We start from the raw sequence: 19,062 nt of genomic DNA, 5'->3' as shown, positions 1-19,062 counted from the left end.
ACTGACTTCAGCAAAGTTTGCATTTCATTTACTATTTTCATTTTTAGCTTCCAAGTGACGACAATGAAATATATGTGAACGCATCACAGTGCTTGTCTTTGTTAGTGCAACTCTATGGTGGGGCCAACGTGGATAGTATGGCTCCAGAAAATATGGACAGCTTTGCTGAAGTACTACAGTTCAAAAAGGAAGTGAAAGATCAGAAGCTTCTGCTGAGAATCATTAAAAGACTGGTAAGTCACCTACTTCACATCTACAATTTTCATGAAGTATGTCTAATGCCCATTACCTAATCTGCAAACTAAGGCGTACAAATAAAGTAAATATTTATTTGAAAGGTAGATTTTTAGGAGGTGATTTTTCTGCTTATACAAGTATAACTATTTGATACAAAGGCTTACTTTGTAATTTAAGAGGCACAAGTTGGTTAACAAAAACAATATAAATAGCTTAAAATATACTGTCACAAAATAATGAAATACGTTTTACATAAAACTAGTGTAGATTCTCAAATGCTTATGTGGACATCATCACCTTTATGTGACTTCTGAAACTGTACAAAATTGTGCTCTGGTGGGTCCCTTTAGGGAGCAAATACTAGAAATGGGCTAGATTCAGACACAACATGAAAACATAGCTTGTTTTAATATCTGAATCTGAGCCCAGAAATCATAGTTTAAGGTTCTGAAACCATGGTTTGAAACAGGTTTTCACACTGCAATTTGTGCTTTGGTTTGCTATTATGTTTTTTTTCAGATTTTTAAAATATTTTTATTAAGTACAAATTAGAAAACATACATATTCACAACAAAAGAAAATACATAAGAAAAAGAAAATACATCTAACCAAGGGGAAAAAAATTAGAGAATATTTTGTCTCTTTTCATATTTACAGTTATTTATACCTCTATAAAATGCTATTCACAATAAAGCAGTGAAATGAAAGATAAGATATCAGAAAAAAGAAAAAAAGAACAAAGAAAGAATAAAGAAGTAAAAGAAAAAGATCATAAGTGAAAATTTTTAAAAGTAGATAAGTACTCACAATACATAGCCGTTTCCCATCTATATTTATATTCAATTGTATAATTTCATCTTGTCCTTATCTACCTTAAATAAATTGTTGTTGTTGTTGTTGTTGTTGTTGTTGTTGTTGTTTTTAAAAAAGACTTCCACCATTTACCTTACGCTTTTTTAATAATCCGTTCGTCAGAACCTCTGTTCTTCCTATTTTCCCTTTGGATTTCCTTAATGTCTCACTTTGTATTTTTTATATTACGCACAAGATTATTCTAAACACAACCAGACTTTTGTAGTTGAGCCCTGGTTTTGTAAATAATCATTTCAGAACTCCCATTGCTTCATAACCATAGTTTTGGATTTTCTCCGTATTATATCCATCAGTTTTGCTAGTTCCAGGTACTCGCAAAGTTTCCCCAACCATTCTCTTTTTGTTGGGATGCTGTCTTCTTTCCAATAGCTAGCAATCAAAATTCTTTGCTATTGTGTTTAGATTCATTGACAAGCTGCTCTAAATCAAACCATGATTTGCTTGTTGTCCATCTCAGCAAAATATAAAACAAAGATCACAATCCTATAACAATCGGACCCAATGCAAATAAGTCAGGATAGAAAATATGACTTTAAAATGAAGGTATATAAAAAAATAATAAAAAATTCTAGTAGCACCTGTGACGTTAACATATGAGAGTGCTGGAGGTGAAATATTTAACAGGTTACCCAATCAGAACCCAGGGGGGTGGAGTCAGAGGGACTATAGCTCTGGGAGGGGCAAAGGGGGGAGTTTGTTGGGAGTTGGGGAGTTGGTTGGAGTGGGAGTGAATTGGAATAGAGTCTGTGGTAGCTTTAGTGTAGCGAAATAAGCTGAGTCAGGAACAGTTAGGAGCTAGGAAGACAAGTAAATATCTGAGAGGTAGTTTAGTGAGTGAGAGCAGGTAGCGGAAGTTATAGGTCTGAATAGGCACCCCATGAATGTAATTGACCGATACCATTTATGAAACCACACACTTCTTAAACTGCAATAAATAAACAGAAGTTTATGTTCCAGTTTAACCCTGACTGGACTCAGTATTGTACCAGGTAGGGCCTGGGTGGTGGCAGCAAGAAATAAAGTGGTGGCACAGGGATCAATAGATGGTGAAACGTCCGGGGACCCTGTGTGATCGCCACAGCACTGTAGAGACCAATTAAGTTTGTTCTTGGTATGAGCTTTTGTGTGCATGCACACTTCTTCAGATACATTGAACAGAAGTCACCAGACCTTTATATATAGTGAGAGGGTGGGGAGGGGTATTACTCAGAAGGGTGGTGGGAATGGGTGATTGGCTGATAGGTGTAGTAAACCTGTTGACGACTGTTAATGACTGCAATTGGTCTTACAGGAAAAAGCAAGGGATGAGAGGGCCAAAAATAGCTTTATCACGTATAGTGAGATAATAATCCAATGTCTCTATTCAGACCAGGTCTCTCCATGGTTTTAAGTTTGGTAATAAGTTGTAATTCAGCAACTTCTCTTTTCAGTTTCTTTCTGAAATTCTTTTGTAATAAGACAGCTACTTTGAGATCTTGTATAGAATGTCCTGGGAGATTGAATTGTTCTACTGGTTTCTCTGTTTTGTGATTCCTGATGTCAGATTTATGTCCATTTATCCTTTGGCGTAGGACTATATATATATATATATTTGTTGTTGTTGTTTAGTTGTTCAGTCGTGTCCGACTCTTCATGACCCCATGGACCAGAGCACGCCAGGCACTTCTGTCTTCCACTGCCTCCCACAGTTTAGTCAAACTCATGTTTGTAGCTTCGAGAACACTGTCCAACCATCTCATCCTTTGCCGTCCCCTTCTCCTTCCCTTCTCATGAGGTGGCCAAAGTCTTGGAGCCTCAGCTTCAGGACCTGTCCTTCCAGTGAGCACTCAGGGCTGATTTCCTTCAGAATGGAGAGGTTGGATCTTCTTGCAGTCCATGGGACTCTCAAGAGTCTCCTCCAGCACCATAATTCAAAAGCATCAATTCTTCGGCAGTCAGCCTTCTTTATGGTCCAGCGAAAGGAAAGTCCAATGCTGTAAAGAAAAATATTGCATAGGAACCTGGAATGTGTGTGTGTGTGTGTGTGTGTGTGTGTGTATATATATATATATATATATATATGCAGGTTTTGGTGTCCTCGGGTGTCTTCCCGTGTAAAAGTTGGGGTGTCTAGGCGACGTTTCGACGAGGTCTCACTCGTCATCTTCAGGCTGGTGCTTTCGGCTTCTTGTTACTGGAACAGAGCAGGATCTCAGTGTTTGAGTTCCTATAAATACTGTAGAGGGGGTGTGGTGTATAGCCTCCAATGTTCTGGGCAGAGAGGAAGTTCCCAGGCTAGTGTGCCTTTTCTTCTTTTGTTCCTTAATTACTTGAGAGATATCTTGAGTGATTTCTTGAGTGATATCCTGAGTACCACTTAGGTGGGTCATTAGGTGTGGATTAGTTGTTAAAGTCTTTGTGTCTTGACCTCTTGAACTTTGTGAAGAGTTTTCCTGAGAAGATGGCTGTACTGTACTTAGTTGTGCTCTGGCTTGGCTTCGTGTATAGGGGCGAGCTGTGGTTTTGTGGCTTGTGTCAGCCAGATCTGTGTAGGGATTGCAGGGGGGTGCAGCATCCGGAGGTTCACAAAGTTCAAGAGGTCAAGACACAAAGACTTTAACAACTAATCCACGCCTAATGACCCACCTAAGTGGTACTCAGGATATCACTCAAGAAATCACTCAAGATATCTCTCAAGTAATTAAGGAACAAAAGAAGAAAAGGCACACTAGCCTGGGAACTTCCTCTCTGCCCAGAACATTGGAGGCTATACACCACACCCCCTCTACAGTATTTATAGGAACTCAAACACTGAGATCCTGCTCTGTTCCAGTAACAAGAAGCCGAAAGCACCAGCCTGAAGATGACGAGTGAGACCTCGTCGAAACGTCGCCTAGACACCCCAACTTTTACACGGGAAGACACCCGAGGACACCAAAACCTGCATTCCTGTACCCGTGAAAATCTACGAAAGCAAATATATATATATATATATATATTTCTACTGCGTCCGACCAACACGGTCTGAATTTAAAATAAATGCGGTTTAGGCATCATATTATATTTAAAATAAGCTATGGTTTAATGTGAATGATCAACGTACTGATGCAAGCTGCCCAAAAGTTCCTTCAGTGCTTTTCCCACTGCTAGTGCTGTGCCATTCATGAAGCAAGTCAGAGTTTGACATTCTGTTGTCCAATGTTAAATGGTATGTTTCTTCCAAACACCAAGGTATGTTCTTGACTTGGCATTCCTGGCTTACTTGGGGGAACAAGCCAGAGGACACAACAAGCTGGACTCTGGCTTGTTTCATCTATGGTGCAGTGGCACGAGTGTGGGAGAATGCTGTACAAAAACAATCATTGGGATGTGTACATAGTTACTTGAGGAAAAACCTGGTAGTCAGGAGATGTATTTAAACAAGATTCAACTAGTGAGGAAAGAGTTTCATCCGTTAAATTGCACCTTAGCTTTTACTTTGCATAAGTAAGACATGTCAGAAACTGACTTTTAAAACATGAACATGAGTTTCTATAGCAAAAATAAGCATGAGAAGAATTATTTTTCCTTGAGTAGGTCATAGACATTTCTCTATTCTGCAATGTGAAACACTTGGTTTCCCATCTTTTTAGTAATTCTGTTGCATTGCAGAACTACAGATTATTGATTGTTCTCATCAAGAAAGAAAAGCACTAATGGTAGAGTGGTTATAAGATGCATTAATTATCAACAAAAAATACACTATCACTTGTTAGTGAATGGAAACTTGCTGGCATATAATGACTTTTCATTCCTCTCACACTTCTCCCGCTTAAGTGGCAAATTAGTTTCTTGGAAATAGATTGAACAGGAATACATGGCAATTCACATGATATGCACACTGCTTATCTTACTTCTCACCTTGAAGTCTCATGGGAAGATCCTTTAGCTGTATTTTCAGGTAATTAGCTCTTCCTCAACAATAGCAACCAAGGAAGAGTATTCTGCCCTAATAGGGATATCTGCTCTCTGAATTTGTCATCTTGGTTTTATTGAAGACATTCAGTCAGCAGCTTCTGCATGGTTTGTGAGAACTGCAGCTAGGTATGTGAATAGTACAGATGCAAAACCCATGAGAAACAACCATAATACATTGGCCGGCATTTATACTCTGGAGCTGTGCAACTATAGAGTAGATACATCAGTTTTGGTAGGATTATCATTTTTACTATTGCTAATCTGTCTGGGAGGGCAAAATAGGATAGTTTGTGAATACAGTCTGTTAAGGTGTCATGAGACCTTTTCTTCAACATAATAGTATTGTTGTAAGTTGTGGTGGGGGGTGAGGACACATGTTAGGCTGTATGCTTGAAATCCTTCTAATTCCTGGATCCAGCAAGGGTTAAAATCCAATGGAGGATTGAAGTAGCCAGGCCAGCTTCTTGGTAATAGTCCCCTAAATTTAGGTCCTGAGGGTAACAAAGGAAGTGGCTCTGTGCTGGAAGACAAATGGGTGGGACCTGCCTCCCTCAACTGGTTGGTAAGGTAAAGGGACCCCTGACCATTAGGTCCAGTCGTGACCGACTCTGGGGTTGCGGTGCTCATCTCGCTTTATTGGCCAAGGGAGCCGGTGTACAGCTTCCGGGTCATGTGGCCAGCATGACTAAGCCGCTTCTGGCGAACCAGAGCAGCACATGGAAACGCTGTTTACCTTCCCGCCGGAGCGGTACCTATTTATCTACTTGTACTTTGACGTGCTTTCGATCTGCTAGGTTGGCAGGAGCAGGGACCAAGCAATGGGAGCTCACCCCGTTGCGGGGATTCAAACCGCCGACCTTCTGATCGGCAAGTCCTAGGCTCTGTGGTTTAACCCACAGCGCCACCCGCGTCCCCAACTGGTTAGTAGTAAGAAGGGGAAAAGCCAAAGTTGAGTTGTGTGGGAGAGCTGGGCTAGAAGAAGCAGACTGCAGTAGAAAGAAGCCTGAGAGGGAGAGACATGCTTGATTTCTGTTTGAATCCAAGGCTGTGACTATAGAGAAGCAAGACCCATTTTGGGGTATTGATGCTATGAACCCCTACATTGTAGGCTCAGGTTGTATATATGTGTAAATAAAGCATATATCATAAAGACACCATAGCGTCTACTGTTCCTGATTCCAAGGAAAGGGAACCCTGGGTAAGTGCCTGGAACCCCTGGAGTCTTACACCACTCAGAGATGCATATGGAATGCACATGGCAAAGTTACACTGAATGTTATATTCAACTGAAGGGCTGCAGGGAGAATTGTTTCTATTCCAATCACTCCCGATCCCACTCAACCAGATACAAAAGTGGCAGAAAAAGAATAATTAAATAGAAACCCATTGGCTGCTGCTCAACCAAATCCACGCTTTTTTGGCTAACCCAATTACCAGTAAGGCAGCCACAAGACCACTAACCTCATTTGAAAGACCTGTAATATACACAGACGGACAAGGCCCAAGTATAACATCCACAACCTATAAAATTCTGCTGTAGACATTGGTCTGAATAAAGAGGAATATTTTTGCCAGGCGCCTAAAGATATCTAATGAAGATGCCAGACAACCCACTCTGGGGAGAGCATTCCACAGATGGGGAGCCACCACAGAAAAGACCAGTTCTCGTGTTGCCACCTTCCAAACCTTTTGGATGACAAGCACAGGGTCCAGGTGGGTTCAGATCGGGAGAGGCAGTCCATAAGGTATTGCAATACTGAGTCGTGTAAGGCTTTATAGGTCATTACCAGCCCTTTGAATTGGGCCTTGAAACTACTGTAATTGGCAGCCACTGCAGTCAGGCCAAGATTGAATCATATTGGATTGGATCATAGAATTATAGAATTGTAGAGTTGGAAGGCACCCCGAGGGTCATCTAGTCCAACCCCCCTGCAATGCAGGAATTTCAGCTAGATTATACATGACAGATGGGCCATCCAGCCTCCACTTAAAAACTTCCACAAAAGGAGAGTCCGCCACCTCTCATGGGAGTCTGTTCCACTGTCAAACAGCTTTTACTGTCAGAAAGTTCTTTCTGATGTTTAGTTGGAATCTGCTTTATTGATCACAGGCCTCCCAAGTTCTGTTTATTTTCTTCCTAAAGCTTGGTTCAGAAATAAAAAGCTAGCTTAACACTAAGGTACATTTATACATATAAGAAACAAGTTGTGAACCCTATGTTTTTGTTGCAAAAACACTGTTGATAATATTAATGCCACAGCAGTTTTTAAAAAATCACATTGCTAGTGTCGAGAAGCCTTATTTGTATGTAAACTCCACCCAAGGTTTTTGTATAATAGTTACAAGCATGTTTTAATGAAATTTGAGACTCTTGAGAGATCATAGATACCAAGGCCTTTACTGCTAAAGAGTTGCTTAGCAACCTTAAACCATTACATTTGCAGGCACTGTAATAATATGATACACTTCTCTATTGCCAGTTTCTGATGAAAAAGTAGTAGAACTAATCACATTCTAAAGGTTATATTCTGGTGGTGGGTTAGGAAACTATGCTGTGAAAGAAGTCTTTCCTCATATTGACACCAAGGTAGATTTTCACCATTGTCCATTAAGCAAATATATATATACTGTTTCCACACAACTGATTGAGTTTCATACAGTAGTGTTTCAAGCTGCAAAAGCCATTGTTGTTCTTTGTTGGCATGACCTGACTTCAAAGTACCATTATTCATTTGTAAATAAACATCACAATTGTAACAATGGTGTGGTCATTGTTGAGCAATCACCACCATATTTGGTTCTTATTGCTCAGTGATAAGTTCCACATTGTAAGCAATGTATTCATAGCCCATGTGATCCTGCCTGTGTGCACAGTTATCTCCAGTAAAGACCCCAAGCAGTTCTTTGCTAATTACTCAAATTACATCTTTCTATGAACACACATGTAAGATGCATGCATGTTTGTACAGGACACACTAGGAGATCCGGTAACACCACTCACTGTAATATCAGAAGACTAGCAATAACTTTTCAATATATCTGGACCAGGAGCTGAGGGGGGGGGGTGGAATGGAAAGTGTCTTTTGTAATTTTATATAGGTCTCAGTCCTTAGTTTCTGTTGTCGGTTCTGCTAGGTTGGGGATAGGAGATGCGTCTGACAACAGAATTCCATTATGAAGCATCCTTTTTGAAGATCTGGGTATCTTGAGTTTGTGTTGAATGGCAGATCTAGATTTGTAATGTTAAGAGTGTTTAACATGTGCATACTTACTAATTACTCTTGAGGATTCCCATAAAAGTGAACCGCCCCCTTGAATTAAATTCTTACATAGCGAGAGAGCAGTAAAAAGGAGAGAGAGAGAGAGAGCGCGCACCAACAACACATGATGAATCCATGCTTTGAAAAGGCAGCTCATCTGAACCTCAGGTTTACAAGTGATGTCTAAATATAGCACTTGGAATGAGGTTGTGCTTTCAGTGTATTTCACAGTAATTGACTTTTTTAGGTTTAGATGATGTTGTAATTCACATATTCAGGAATGAAACCTAAACATTTTGAATTATGAAGGATCACCTAGTTAATCATTTATGTATGTGCCCACTGCTGTCATTTCTTTGCAAACTATTAAAATGTATTTTTAACATGAATACTATTATAAATGTATAACAACCATAATTTGTATAGTGATGATGATGTATTGGTCTATGCATGAGTTGTGAATTACAGTTTCATATTTCATACTGCTTTTTTCTGGGATATGAAGTCCTCTTGATTAGAACAGCCTGCCAGAATATATATTCAATTGAGTGCTTGACCTTAGGCAACTGTTTTCTTTATTTTCATATTTTGATGTATTCTGTGCTTGGACTTTTACTTTTGCTACTACTAGTTTATTATTGGTTGTAAATTAGGGGTGTTGTTGGTGTTCATTAGGTCCTTTGGTCCACCATGAAATACATTTGATACATTATTAAATGCTTTCTTACACAGTTCCTCAGATTTGCACAGTAGTTTTAAATTGCCTCTGCAAAATGCTTTCATGATTTTGAGGGTATGTTTTAGATTTGGAATTAACTGTCATTATCCACAGAAGCTGAATATCTATGTCCTTGAATTCCAGGTGTTAATTATGCGTGCATGCATTCCATTTTGCCACTTGATTTCCAGAAGAGTCAGAACTAGCTAGCCCCATGGCAAAAATATATATGGTATGAAGAACAGCTTCTTTTCCACAGTGATCAACTAGATGCCTATAGGAAACACAAAAACGAGAGCATTTTTCAGTGAAATAAGTGTCACTTAGTTATGAATAAACATAGAAAGGGTGTGGGTGTGCATAAGCCCTAAGATATAGTGACCTCATTTACATATCACATGTGCAAACCAGAACCATTAAGGCTTATGGAAAATAGTTGCCTCTCCCTCCCTTATTTGTTTGTGTTTGGGGAGCTTATGTCTTCAACTCTCTGGGAAAAGGAAGCAGGTGACATAGTACTGTGGTTTATGGATCCTATGGAAATAAAATACCCCATTAAAACCAACTTTATTGCATATTCCTTGACTTGGACTGGGGGGTGTCATTTGTTGCTCCAGCAACAAAATGTCTCAGGTTGACCCTCAATGTCAAAAACTTGAAAAACAGATCTGGAGAGCCAGGGACTAGATAGACAAATATTCTGTCTGGGTATAAGGCAGTTTCCTATCTCTCTGTAATGATAAAAGGTTCAGACTTGGAACCCGTGGACAGGTGCCTGAGTGCTGCTTTTCCCCCCTCAGATTTTTTTTAATGCCTGAGATACAGTGGTGCCCCGCAAGACGAATGCCTCGCAAGACGGAAAACCCGCTAGACGAAAGGGTTTTCCGTTTTGGAGGTGCTTCGCAAAACGAATTTCCTATGGGCTTGCTTCACAAGACGGAAATGTCTTGCGAGTTCCTGCCCCCCTTTTTCTAAACAGCTAAGCCGCTTATCAGCTGGCTAATAGCGCTAAGCCGCTAAGCCGATAATGGGCTTGCTTCGCAAGACGAAAAAACCGCAAGACGAAGAGACTCGCGGAACGGATTCTTTTCGTCTTGCGAGGCACCACTGTACAGAAATAATTACAGTCATACCTCGGGTTACGAACGCTACAGGTTGCGCGTTTTTGGGTTGAGGACCGCGCCGAACCTGGAAGTACCGGAACGGGTTACGCAGGCGCAGAAGCACAAAATGACGTCATGTGCAGAAGTGCCGAATCACGGCAGATGCTTCAGACTATGAACGCTGTGCATTGGGAACGTGCCTCCCACACGGATCACATTCGCAACCGGAGGTATGACTGTATTATGAACCATGGAAACATCACCAAGAAAAGGAAGATTTTAAAATGTTACCAAGAAAAGACTTTATTCCTTGATGGAGAATGAAGCAGAGCTAGAAAGTTCTGGATAGAATTAAAGTATCTGATAAATAAAACACTTCTGATTAAATTGGTGCTTGACCCTAAAGGTTATCTCATTACGTATTTGAAAAGAATAGTTTCAGAGGCCAAAAATCTATCTGTTCTTTATGTTAGTGGCAGCCAAATTAGCCACCAAATATTGGAAAAATAGTAAAACACCATCACTGGAATAATGGGGTATGCAGAGCAATCCAAACATATTTACTCAGAGTTCATTGGCGTTTATTCTCCAGTAAGTGTGCTTTGGATTGAAGCCTTAGCTACTGTGATCCTGGTAACAAGCAATATACTAATTAAAGAAGGACATTGAAAGATTAACCTATTTTGAAGAGAGGCAGAAATTGCTCGGATATTATTGGAAATCTAATTATGCCAATATCAAGGGAAATCCCTTCTCTTCATTGTGGAATGATGAGATGATTTTCTTTCCCTTTTACTTTTTAAAATATGAATAATTCTCCTATTTTCCTGTCCTTTTGTGCCTTGTTGACTGCAACATTTATTTATTTCTAAATTTGTTGCTATATCATTTTTAATTTATGAGGCACCTAAAAATGTGTCTGGTAGAAGGATAGAGTGAATTCTGTTTCCTACAATGCTAGTTTTGTTTGTGCAATGAGTTTTGTAAATGAGGGAGTATTCATATATGAAGCCCCTTAACAGCAGCCCAAATTAGTACAATCCAGGGGAATAAAAACTTCACTAATTGATGCTGCTGTGCCTACTGAATATCTAAATCTTAACCCTGAATGAATACATTCACATCATGTGACTATGGCCTACTGCCTATTTCCCTCTTTTCTTTAAGGAAATCAAAACTTTTGTTCTGGTTCCCACCCTCCAAAACAAATTCAGAGCGTATCTTGACTGCTTCCTAGTTGTCTCCTGTGCAAATTCTTTCTCTCTTCAAATACGTTCCCCAGCTTCTGTAGTTCAACCATCTTTCCCCTGAATGGTGATGTTTTGGTTTATGATTTCTCTCAAATTGTTTCAGATCATTTCTTCTCCAATAAAACTTAATGCTACACATAACCGAAACAAAGTTTTCTATATCAGTTGGGTAGTAGTTGGTAAGCTTCAGAACAGGTGAGCATTATGAGCCCCACTAAAAATAAAGTATAAAAGCTTCCTAATAAAATCACCTTCATGCTAATCACTCATTTTCATTGGTCAGAAAGACTTTCTAACCTGCTTCAGTGGCTCTGAATGAAGCTCAGAATCCCACTAGGGGGCTCCGTGGCTGTAGTAGTAAACTTGCATGCAATGGAATTTGCACCCTCCTTAACTATCTAGCAACAGGCACAGAACACATTAAAAGGACGGATATGTTTTTTGCAGTTAAAGAATTGCATTGACCTATACTGCCATCTTTGTGTCACACAAAGCGCACTAAGATGCACATTCTAAAACATTCATGGTTGAAGTAATAGCGTTCCTTTTATAATCCAAACCAATGTTGTGACTTTTAAAATGTATAAAATAACTAGATGTGTGTTATATCCTGAATGAATTTGCATCCAAAACATAAGGGACATCTTAAGACTAACTGTGCATTTTCTTGGGGAATAGTAACTTATAAGGGGTCTTTTTAATCTTTTATTTTGTTCCAAAATAACTTTGACACTTAATCATATTTGCCTCCACAAAATTATTTCGAATTTTGGCAGCTGCAGTAGTGAATAGGGCCACTCAATGAGTTGCATATATATGGCTATCTGCCAGGGGGAAGCAAATCTTCTGCTTTGCATTCTGAAAGGTTATTTTATTCAGTAGTTGAGAAAGCAATTTTTCCATAGTAAGTGCACAAGGAGTGCATTTCAGTAAATAGCTTGACTCTTCTTCAATCACAGTGGGCCCACAAGTTCTCAGGGTCAGTTCCCTTGTATTACCAAACCATGACCACAGACTCATGCACTCTCATCTCCTGCCATTGTGTGCCTCAGTTGGATTATTTCCATAGTTCGTCATTACACCCAGTAAATTACAGTTTGTGTTAGCCGTCCAAACCAGGATTATAAACCATGGTTAGAAACTGGTTGGTTATTCTTGATTGCAGCCCTAACATGGACCATAGTTGTCCAATTTGGATATAACATCAAGCGTGCACACAAAATGAAATGAACACTTATGTGAAAAGTTTACACCTGCTCCAGCTAAGCATTAGTTAAAATGTACTGCTAGAAAGAGAAATATGTGATTTATTTTATGTGAAGTATTTTGTAGTGAACATTTTTTATGGTTGCCGACTTCTAATCTGTTAAGGCATTTCAGATACATGTTTCTCCAGTAATGTAGTGCTTTTGTGGATGATTTGCACACTGGCATGTTAGCATAGCAGCATGCGACACACACACACTAGGTGACAACTGTGCCGATCTTGATGCAGATTCCTGCTGGTCCTAGCCAGAGAATGTTCAGCACAAGGACAATGGGGTTCTAAACACCTATGATGATGGGAACCTTTACACGACACTACATGCTGTATTTATGGCTACAGTTGCTAGGGAAGTTGGCATCTGGAAAATCCCTTAAACTTGTTCCCCTCCCCACTTCCATTTTTGTTTCTGAAGACTTTAAAAAATCTTTTTTATCTTACTTTTTCTTCCATCCTATAGTTAAACTCCACATTTTTCTGATTCTTCTCTCATCCTTTGTCCTAAGGCACCTACCTGACAACTTTCCACACTTCAACTTCTACAAAATGAAGCTGACGATCTGTATAAGAATTGGAATAACAGCAACATCTTGAATATTCATATGCCTTATCTTACATTCCACAGTGACCAGCATAAGTTTCACCTGGCTCCCCACTCCTAAAAATGATTGGTACTTAAGTTTTGCTTGTTCTTAAAAATCACATAACAAGTACCTAGTCCCTGATTTTTGATGGTCAAGAAATAACACCTTAAACATGAGTGAATACTTTTGATTTTTGTTTGTAAATGGTCAAGTTTTTCCACAGTGACCAGTGACTGTAGGCTTCTGGGGTCTGATTTCAGCAGCTCTTGTGAATCATAGATCTTTGGGAAGTATTAAATATTTATGGAGGAATGTGTCAAGGTTAGGCCGTAAAACTAGCTTGCTGTTTTTGTAGATGTTGGCAAACTCTTATTAGTGATTTGTTCTGCCCACATGAGGTGGGGCAGTTACGTTGCACCAGCATAGCTTCTCCAATTGCGTCATATTTTGGATGCAAGTAATATGTACTAGTACGTAGTGCTGACATGGAATACTTAGGGTGAGGAAATTGCACCGCATTCAACAGTACTACAAACCATTTTACTTAATTAAAAGAGGGAAATACATAGAATGAGGAATGGAAGTGAAATTCAGAATCCCGTAGCCATTGGACAGGGGTTGGAAAACTTTTGCACAAGGTCCACATTCCCCCTGTGTAGCTTTCCAAGGGCAAAAGTGGGTGGAGCAATGAATGTAAATTTTAGATTTGTAGGGTAGACTAGTTTCTACACCACCTCCCTCCCTATTCTGCAACCAGGGAAGGAAGAGGCATTAACACTTGGGGTGCAAAGCAAGGCAAGTGAGGGGTGTCACCTAGGGAGAGAGACCTGGAGGGCTGCATTCAGACCCCAGGCCTGAAGTACCACAAAGGACCATAGGATGTTACCTTTGAGTGGTACTAAGTAGCCCTGTAACTATGTTCACAGTGGTTTATGGAGAAGTAGGCACTTGTAATGTTTTGCATTGACTCGTAATACAGCACTTGAGGATATCGGAACGCACCTCAGTGTAATATATTGTGTTACAGTGTTCTTGGGCTAAAGATTCCTCCCGAAGCATACTTGAATCCTGGGGTAGATAGGTTTGTGGTTACTGACAGAGTGGCATCTGAGGCTGTACTGTGCTAAACACACACTGCTCACGTTTATATATGTCAGCCACAGTTTAAGTAATAAATTATTGTTAGTGTTTGAGTCATCCTATGGACAATCAAACAAGCCTTTCTTTGTTTCATGAGAGCATGGCTTTTCTGCCTGCCCCCTACCAGCCCCCCCACCTCTTACGCTGTCTTCCTTGCACTGTGCTAGAGTAGAAATTTCCCCACACAAAATCCAAAATGTGATATTCGGCCTTCTTTTATTCCACCTGCCCCAATGTTAAAAACAGTTTTTCTACACCAGGGGTAGGCAACCTAAGGCCCAGAGGCTGGATGTGGCCCAATCATCTTCTCAATCCGGCCTGCGGACCGTCCGGGAATCAGCGTGTTTTTACAAGAGTAGAATGTGTCCTTTTATTTAAAATGCATCTCTGGGTTATTTGTGGGGCCTGCCTGGTGTTTTTACATGAGTAGAATGTGTGCTTTTATTTAAAATGCATCTCTGGGTTATTTGTGGGGCATAGGAATTCGTTCATTTCTACCCCACCCCCTCTGAAAAAAATAGTCTGGCCCACCACATGATCTGAGGGATGGTGGACTGGCCCACGACTGGAAAAGGTTGCTGACCCCTGTTCTACACATTGCTCAAGTGCATTACTTCAGGCAGTGGGAGCCATTAATGGCTAGGGAGAACCAGTGAGGAGTGCAGTGGCATCAAGGTATATTAAGGATTATGTGTTAACCCCATGGGGATAAGTGACAGCTTTCCTAAGGAGTATATTTTCCTCTCTGTCTGTTTCTCTGTGGAATTACCAGGGAAATTAATAAGAGCGGGAGGCTCCTGCTGTAGTGGTTCAATAGATTGGGGATGGCAGCTCCATGGTGCATTGAAGCCCTGATCTTGCACGTATTAGTGTGCTATTGAGTCCAGAATGCACTCCAGAATAGCCCCAAAGCAGCTTTTGCAATTTTAATAAAAATAACCTCAATTAACTACTTGCTGGGCACCTTTTAATTGTGTGTTGCTGCTTTCCTATTGCTCCTTTCTAGATGAAGCCTGAACAGAGTGGACAGTGATCCCTTTAAATTTCCTTCACCTTGCAACACAGGAGCTTCAGAATAAAGCTAGAAAGTGCTTTTTATAGAGGAGAGGGCAGGGAATAATCTTGTTGACGGGCAGAGTTTTGATGACTGGTCAACTTCAGGAGAAGTGCCAGCAAGAGCCACTCAGCCTTCTAAGTGGATTTAGTTTCTAGCCACTTTTTCCTCACAGCTCTGTGGTTTTGGGGCAAGACAGGTGCCCAAACCATGGTTAAGGAGGAAGGTTTACAGAATAAAATCACAAATACATACTATAATAACAAACAATAACAAAAAACCCCACACTTTTCAAAATATCTCATGAAAATCTTCATCCTGTACATTCCAAAAGGAAAAATATTGCAAATGAAGGGGTTTCATTGTTCCCCAGTTTTTTCAGTTATTCTTTCAGAGAAAAAATTAAAGTCTTCAGGAAAGAAACCAATTTCTTTCCACCTATATTTTATTTTTTCTTTGCCTTCATAATGCCAGCAGGGTATCAGAATGAAATTTCTAATAGTTTAGGCAACCAAATATACTTATCTTTTCTGTTGAGAAGATTCTCTCTTTTACTTTACCCCATTTTCAAGCTTGCCTAGGTGCTTGATATACTTGTTTTCCTGCTTCTTCCTCCATTTGCCTCGCTTTTCAATTCCCATCATGTGACAGTTAATTCCTGTCATGATCTAGGTGAGCTCATGAATCCCTAGTGTTTTAAACAAGTCGAAAATAAAACAGGCTTGTCCACCCCATTTGAAATAATAACATTGCAAGTAAATATTATAATTACTGATATGTTTTTCATAAGCATGTTTTTCCTTAGGGCTCTTTCTAAGGGCCAAACCTATTTATGGTGCAGAAAATCTGTGAACAGGTATGCATGGTACTTGTATGCTTTCGCCTGTGGAACAAATGGCTGCTGATAATCTTTCCTTCCCTGCAACCTGTGGCATTGATCCAGTTCTCCTATGACTGATTCAATCTTGAAACACACACACCAAAGGGCATCCCACAGATCTCCTGCATCTTGTCTAGCCTGATTCTAAATGTCATTGGGTTCCTATTGAAATACTAGCTGAAGGCCCATCAGTCTACTGGATTGCCCAACCTTCTGCATCTCCTCCTATCTGCTTGTTCTGCGTCTCAACAGCTTTTGTAACTATTTGTATCTACACCCACCCACAGCTGCCCCTGTAACAAAGGGACCATCCACATTTTATCAGCTAATTGATTGTTCACATAAAACTTTTCCACAACAGCCATTAACTAGGGTTGCCATATGTCTGGTTTTTCCCAAACAAGTCCTCTTTTTCAGGGTTAAAATTTCTGTCCGGGCGGATTTTAAAAATATTGCAAAATGTCCGGGGTGGTGGTGTGTGGTACCACTTTTTTGGGACACTGGCAGCTGGCGGTATGAGTTGGCTCAGTTCCCGCAGGAAGGCACCTCCAGAGCAGAGTGGTGGCTTTCCTTTGTGGAGCAGTGGAAAGGCAGACACGGCCGCAACTGCTGCTTCTCATGCGCCACCTCTGCCATGGCACTGCCCTCCTCCCTGGCTGATCGGCTTTGACCTGGACCACATGCTACCACCTGAAGGAGAGCACCCAGGTGAGTGGCAGCCAAGGAGCCAGGGCGGGTGGCGGGGCAGCACTTGCTCGGTTTGTTTCAGGCGCTACTTGAGCACCTAAGGCAGCCGCTCAGCTGCTGGTGAAGTCGGCAAGGCAGGGCCGTGGGAGCAGCGGCTGCTCCTCACAGACTCCACTGTTGCCGCCACCTCTCCCCGGGAACGGTGTCGCAGCCTCAGCCAGGCGCTCTGCCATCACCGGCCGAAAGCAGTGTTGTGACATGTGCAGGCAGAGGAGGAGAAGGCGGGTGGCACGGGTACAGGAAGGAACAGGCTGAGGCGGCAGAAAGAAAGAGGAGGAGGCAGGGTTTTGGCAGGCCACAGCCCTTCTGACAGGCTTGATGGCGAAGTGGGAAAACTCCCACCCTCGAGTCCTTTGACGCAGCAGTTCTGCTTGCTGCCCAGGGCAGTCAGTCCCCCTGCAGCAAGTGGCGATGAAGTCAGTGAAGCCTGCTTTCGAGTAGACATGCAAAAGAGTCTTTCATTGTAATTCTGCTCATTGCTTACTCAGGAAGTGCCACTGTGTTCTGCGGAGCTTGCTCCCACATAGGTAAGTGTTGGATAAGGCTCCCTTTGGCCTTGGTGGAGAGAGTGCTATTGAGCTGGGCTCAGTTTGTGAGCTACCCATAGGCATCTAGCTGGCTGCTGTCAGTACAGGCTGCTGGGTTTGATATTCCCAGCAACACACATTTGTGTTTCCAGGCCATTTTCCTGAGGCTGAATATGTCAGATGCCTTACAGTTCTGTGTTTCCAAGCTTTATTCATGTAAGAATTGTATGCACATTATTATTATTATTATTATTATTATTATTATTATTATTATTATTATGAAAGTTAAGAACATTGCTACTTGCAATATATCACAACTTCTATAGATAGTCGTATAGCAATCTGTAGTTAAAAGTAGATGTCAGCAAATGCGTCCTCTTTCTTGCTCTTCCAAATATGGCTACCCTACCTTTCTGTTAATAGGGACACTGGTGGCGCTGTGGTATAAACCACTGAGCCTAGGGCTTGACAATTGGAACGTTGGCGGTTCGAATCCCCGTGACAGGATGAGCTCCCGTTGCTCGGTCCCTGCTCCTGCCCACCTAGCAGTTCGAAAGCACGTCAAAGTGCAAGTAGATAAATAGGTGCGGCTCTGGCGGGAAGGTAAACGGCGTTTCCGTGCGCTGCTCTGGTTCACCAGAAGTGGCTTAGTCATGCTGGCCACATGACCCGGAAGCTGTACGCCGGCTCCCTCTGCCAATAAAGCGAGATGAGCACCACAACCCGAGTCATCCGCGACTGGACCTAATGGTCAGGGGTACCTTTACCTTCTGTTAAATAGTTCAACACCATGCTACTTCCTTAGCATTGCAAAGCTTTCGTATAAGTTAAAGTGCCAAAGACCTCTGAGAGGACTGTGCTACAGTCAAATATAACCTTGGGTCAAATGGCAGCACTTGCAGGTCAGGTGTGTACACTTGGGCCTTTCATTGGAAAGGCAGACTTCGCTTCCTGTATGAGATAGAATTGTGTTTCAAAAAGAGAGACACTAATTCTTAATTTTTACCTTGTTTCTTTCCCTTGTTTTCTAAAGTTCAATTGAAATTGCATTTCTGTATTCATCATAGAATGTATAATTCTCATCTTTTTTGTTTCACATTCTTCTTCACATTCTGGTTTTTGAAACCTCAGGCTGTTCCATTACTGTTGTCATTACTGCTGCTACTTTTTCTGTATGCAGTGTGATGACATTGTGTATCTTTTAACAGTGAAATACGTTTTTAAAGGGGGCTCAGAAATCTTTTGCAATTTTGTATAAAAATGTAAACCGACAAGCAGATACAAAACTTTAATTTGAGCACTGGCTGCCCCATATAAAATGTAAGGTAATTGTAATATATGCAAGCAGACACTTGTTGTGGCAAGTAAGGTGGGAAATTCTGCAGAACATACAGGTACAACGCAATAGAAATAAAGTAGGATGAGAAATGTAAATTGGAAGCCTGGGAATGTATAGTGGTAAAACCAGTCTACTTCCAATGACAGACAC

General features: G+C 41.0%; 1 protein-coding gene across 5 annotated transcripts in view; it reads left to right on the top strand.

Moving 5' to 3' along the window:
- The window catches only part of ULK4 (unc-51 like kinase 4), a gene marked incomplete at its 3' end in the record, with an annotated part of 163,482 nt that overhangs the window by 106,206 nt on the left and 38,214 nt on the right, over positions 1-19,062 (top strand). For all 5 annotated transcript variants that reach the window (XM_081881893.1, XM_081881895.1, XM_081881892.1 and 2 more), the window contains exon 35: positions 48-233. In XM_081881893.1, the coding sequence (XP_081738019.1) occupies positions 48-233 (186 nt within the window). The remainder of the gene's footprint in view (positions 1-47; positions 234-19,062) is intronic.

Source organism: Podarcis erhardii (assembly GCF_964252035.2).
Source record: "Podarcis erhardii genome assembly, chromosome: 12".
NCBI classification, from domain to species: domain Eukaryota; kingdom Metazoa; phylum Chordata; class Lepidosauria; order Squamata; family Lacertidae; genus Podarcis; species Podarcis erhardii.
The sequence above is the reverse complement of the archived record's forward strand: the minus strand, read 5'-3'. Positions and strand labels throughout refer to the sequence as shown.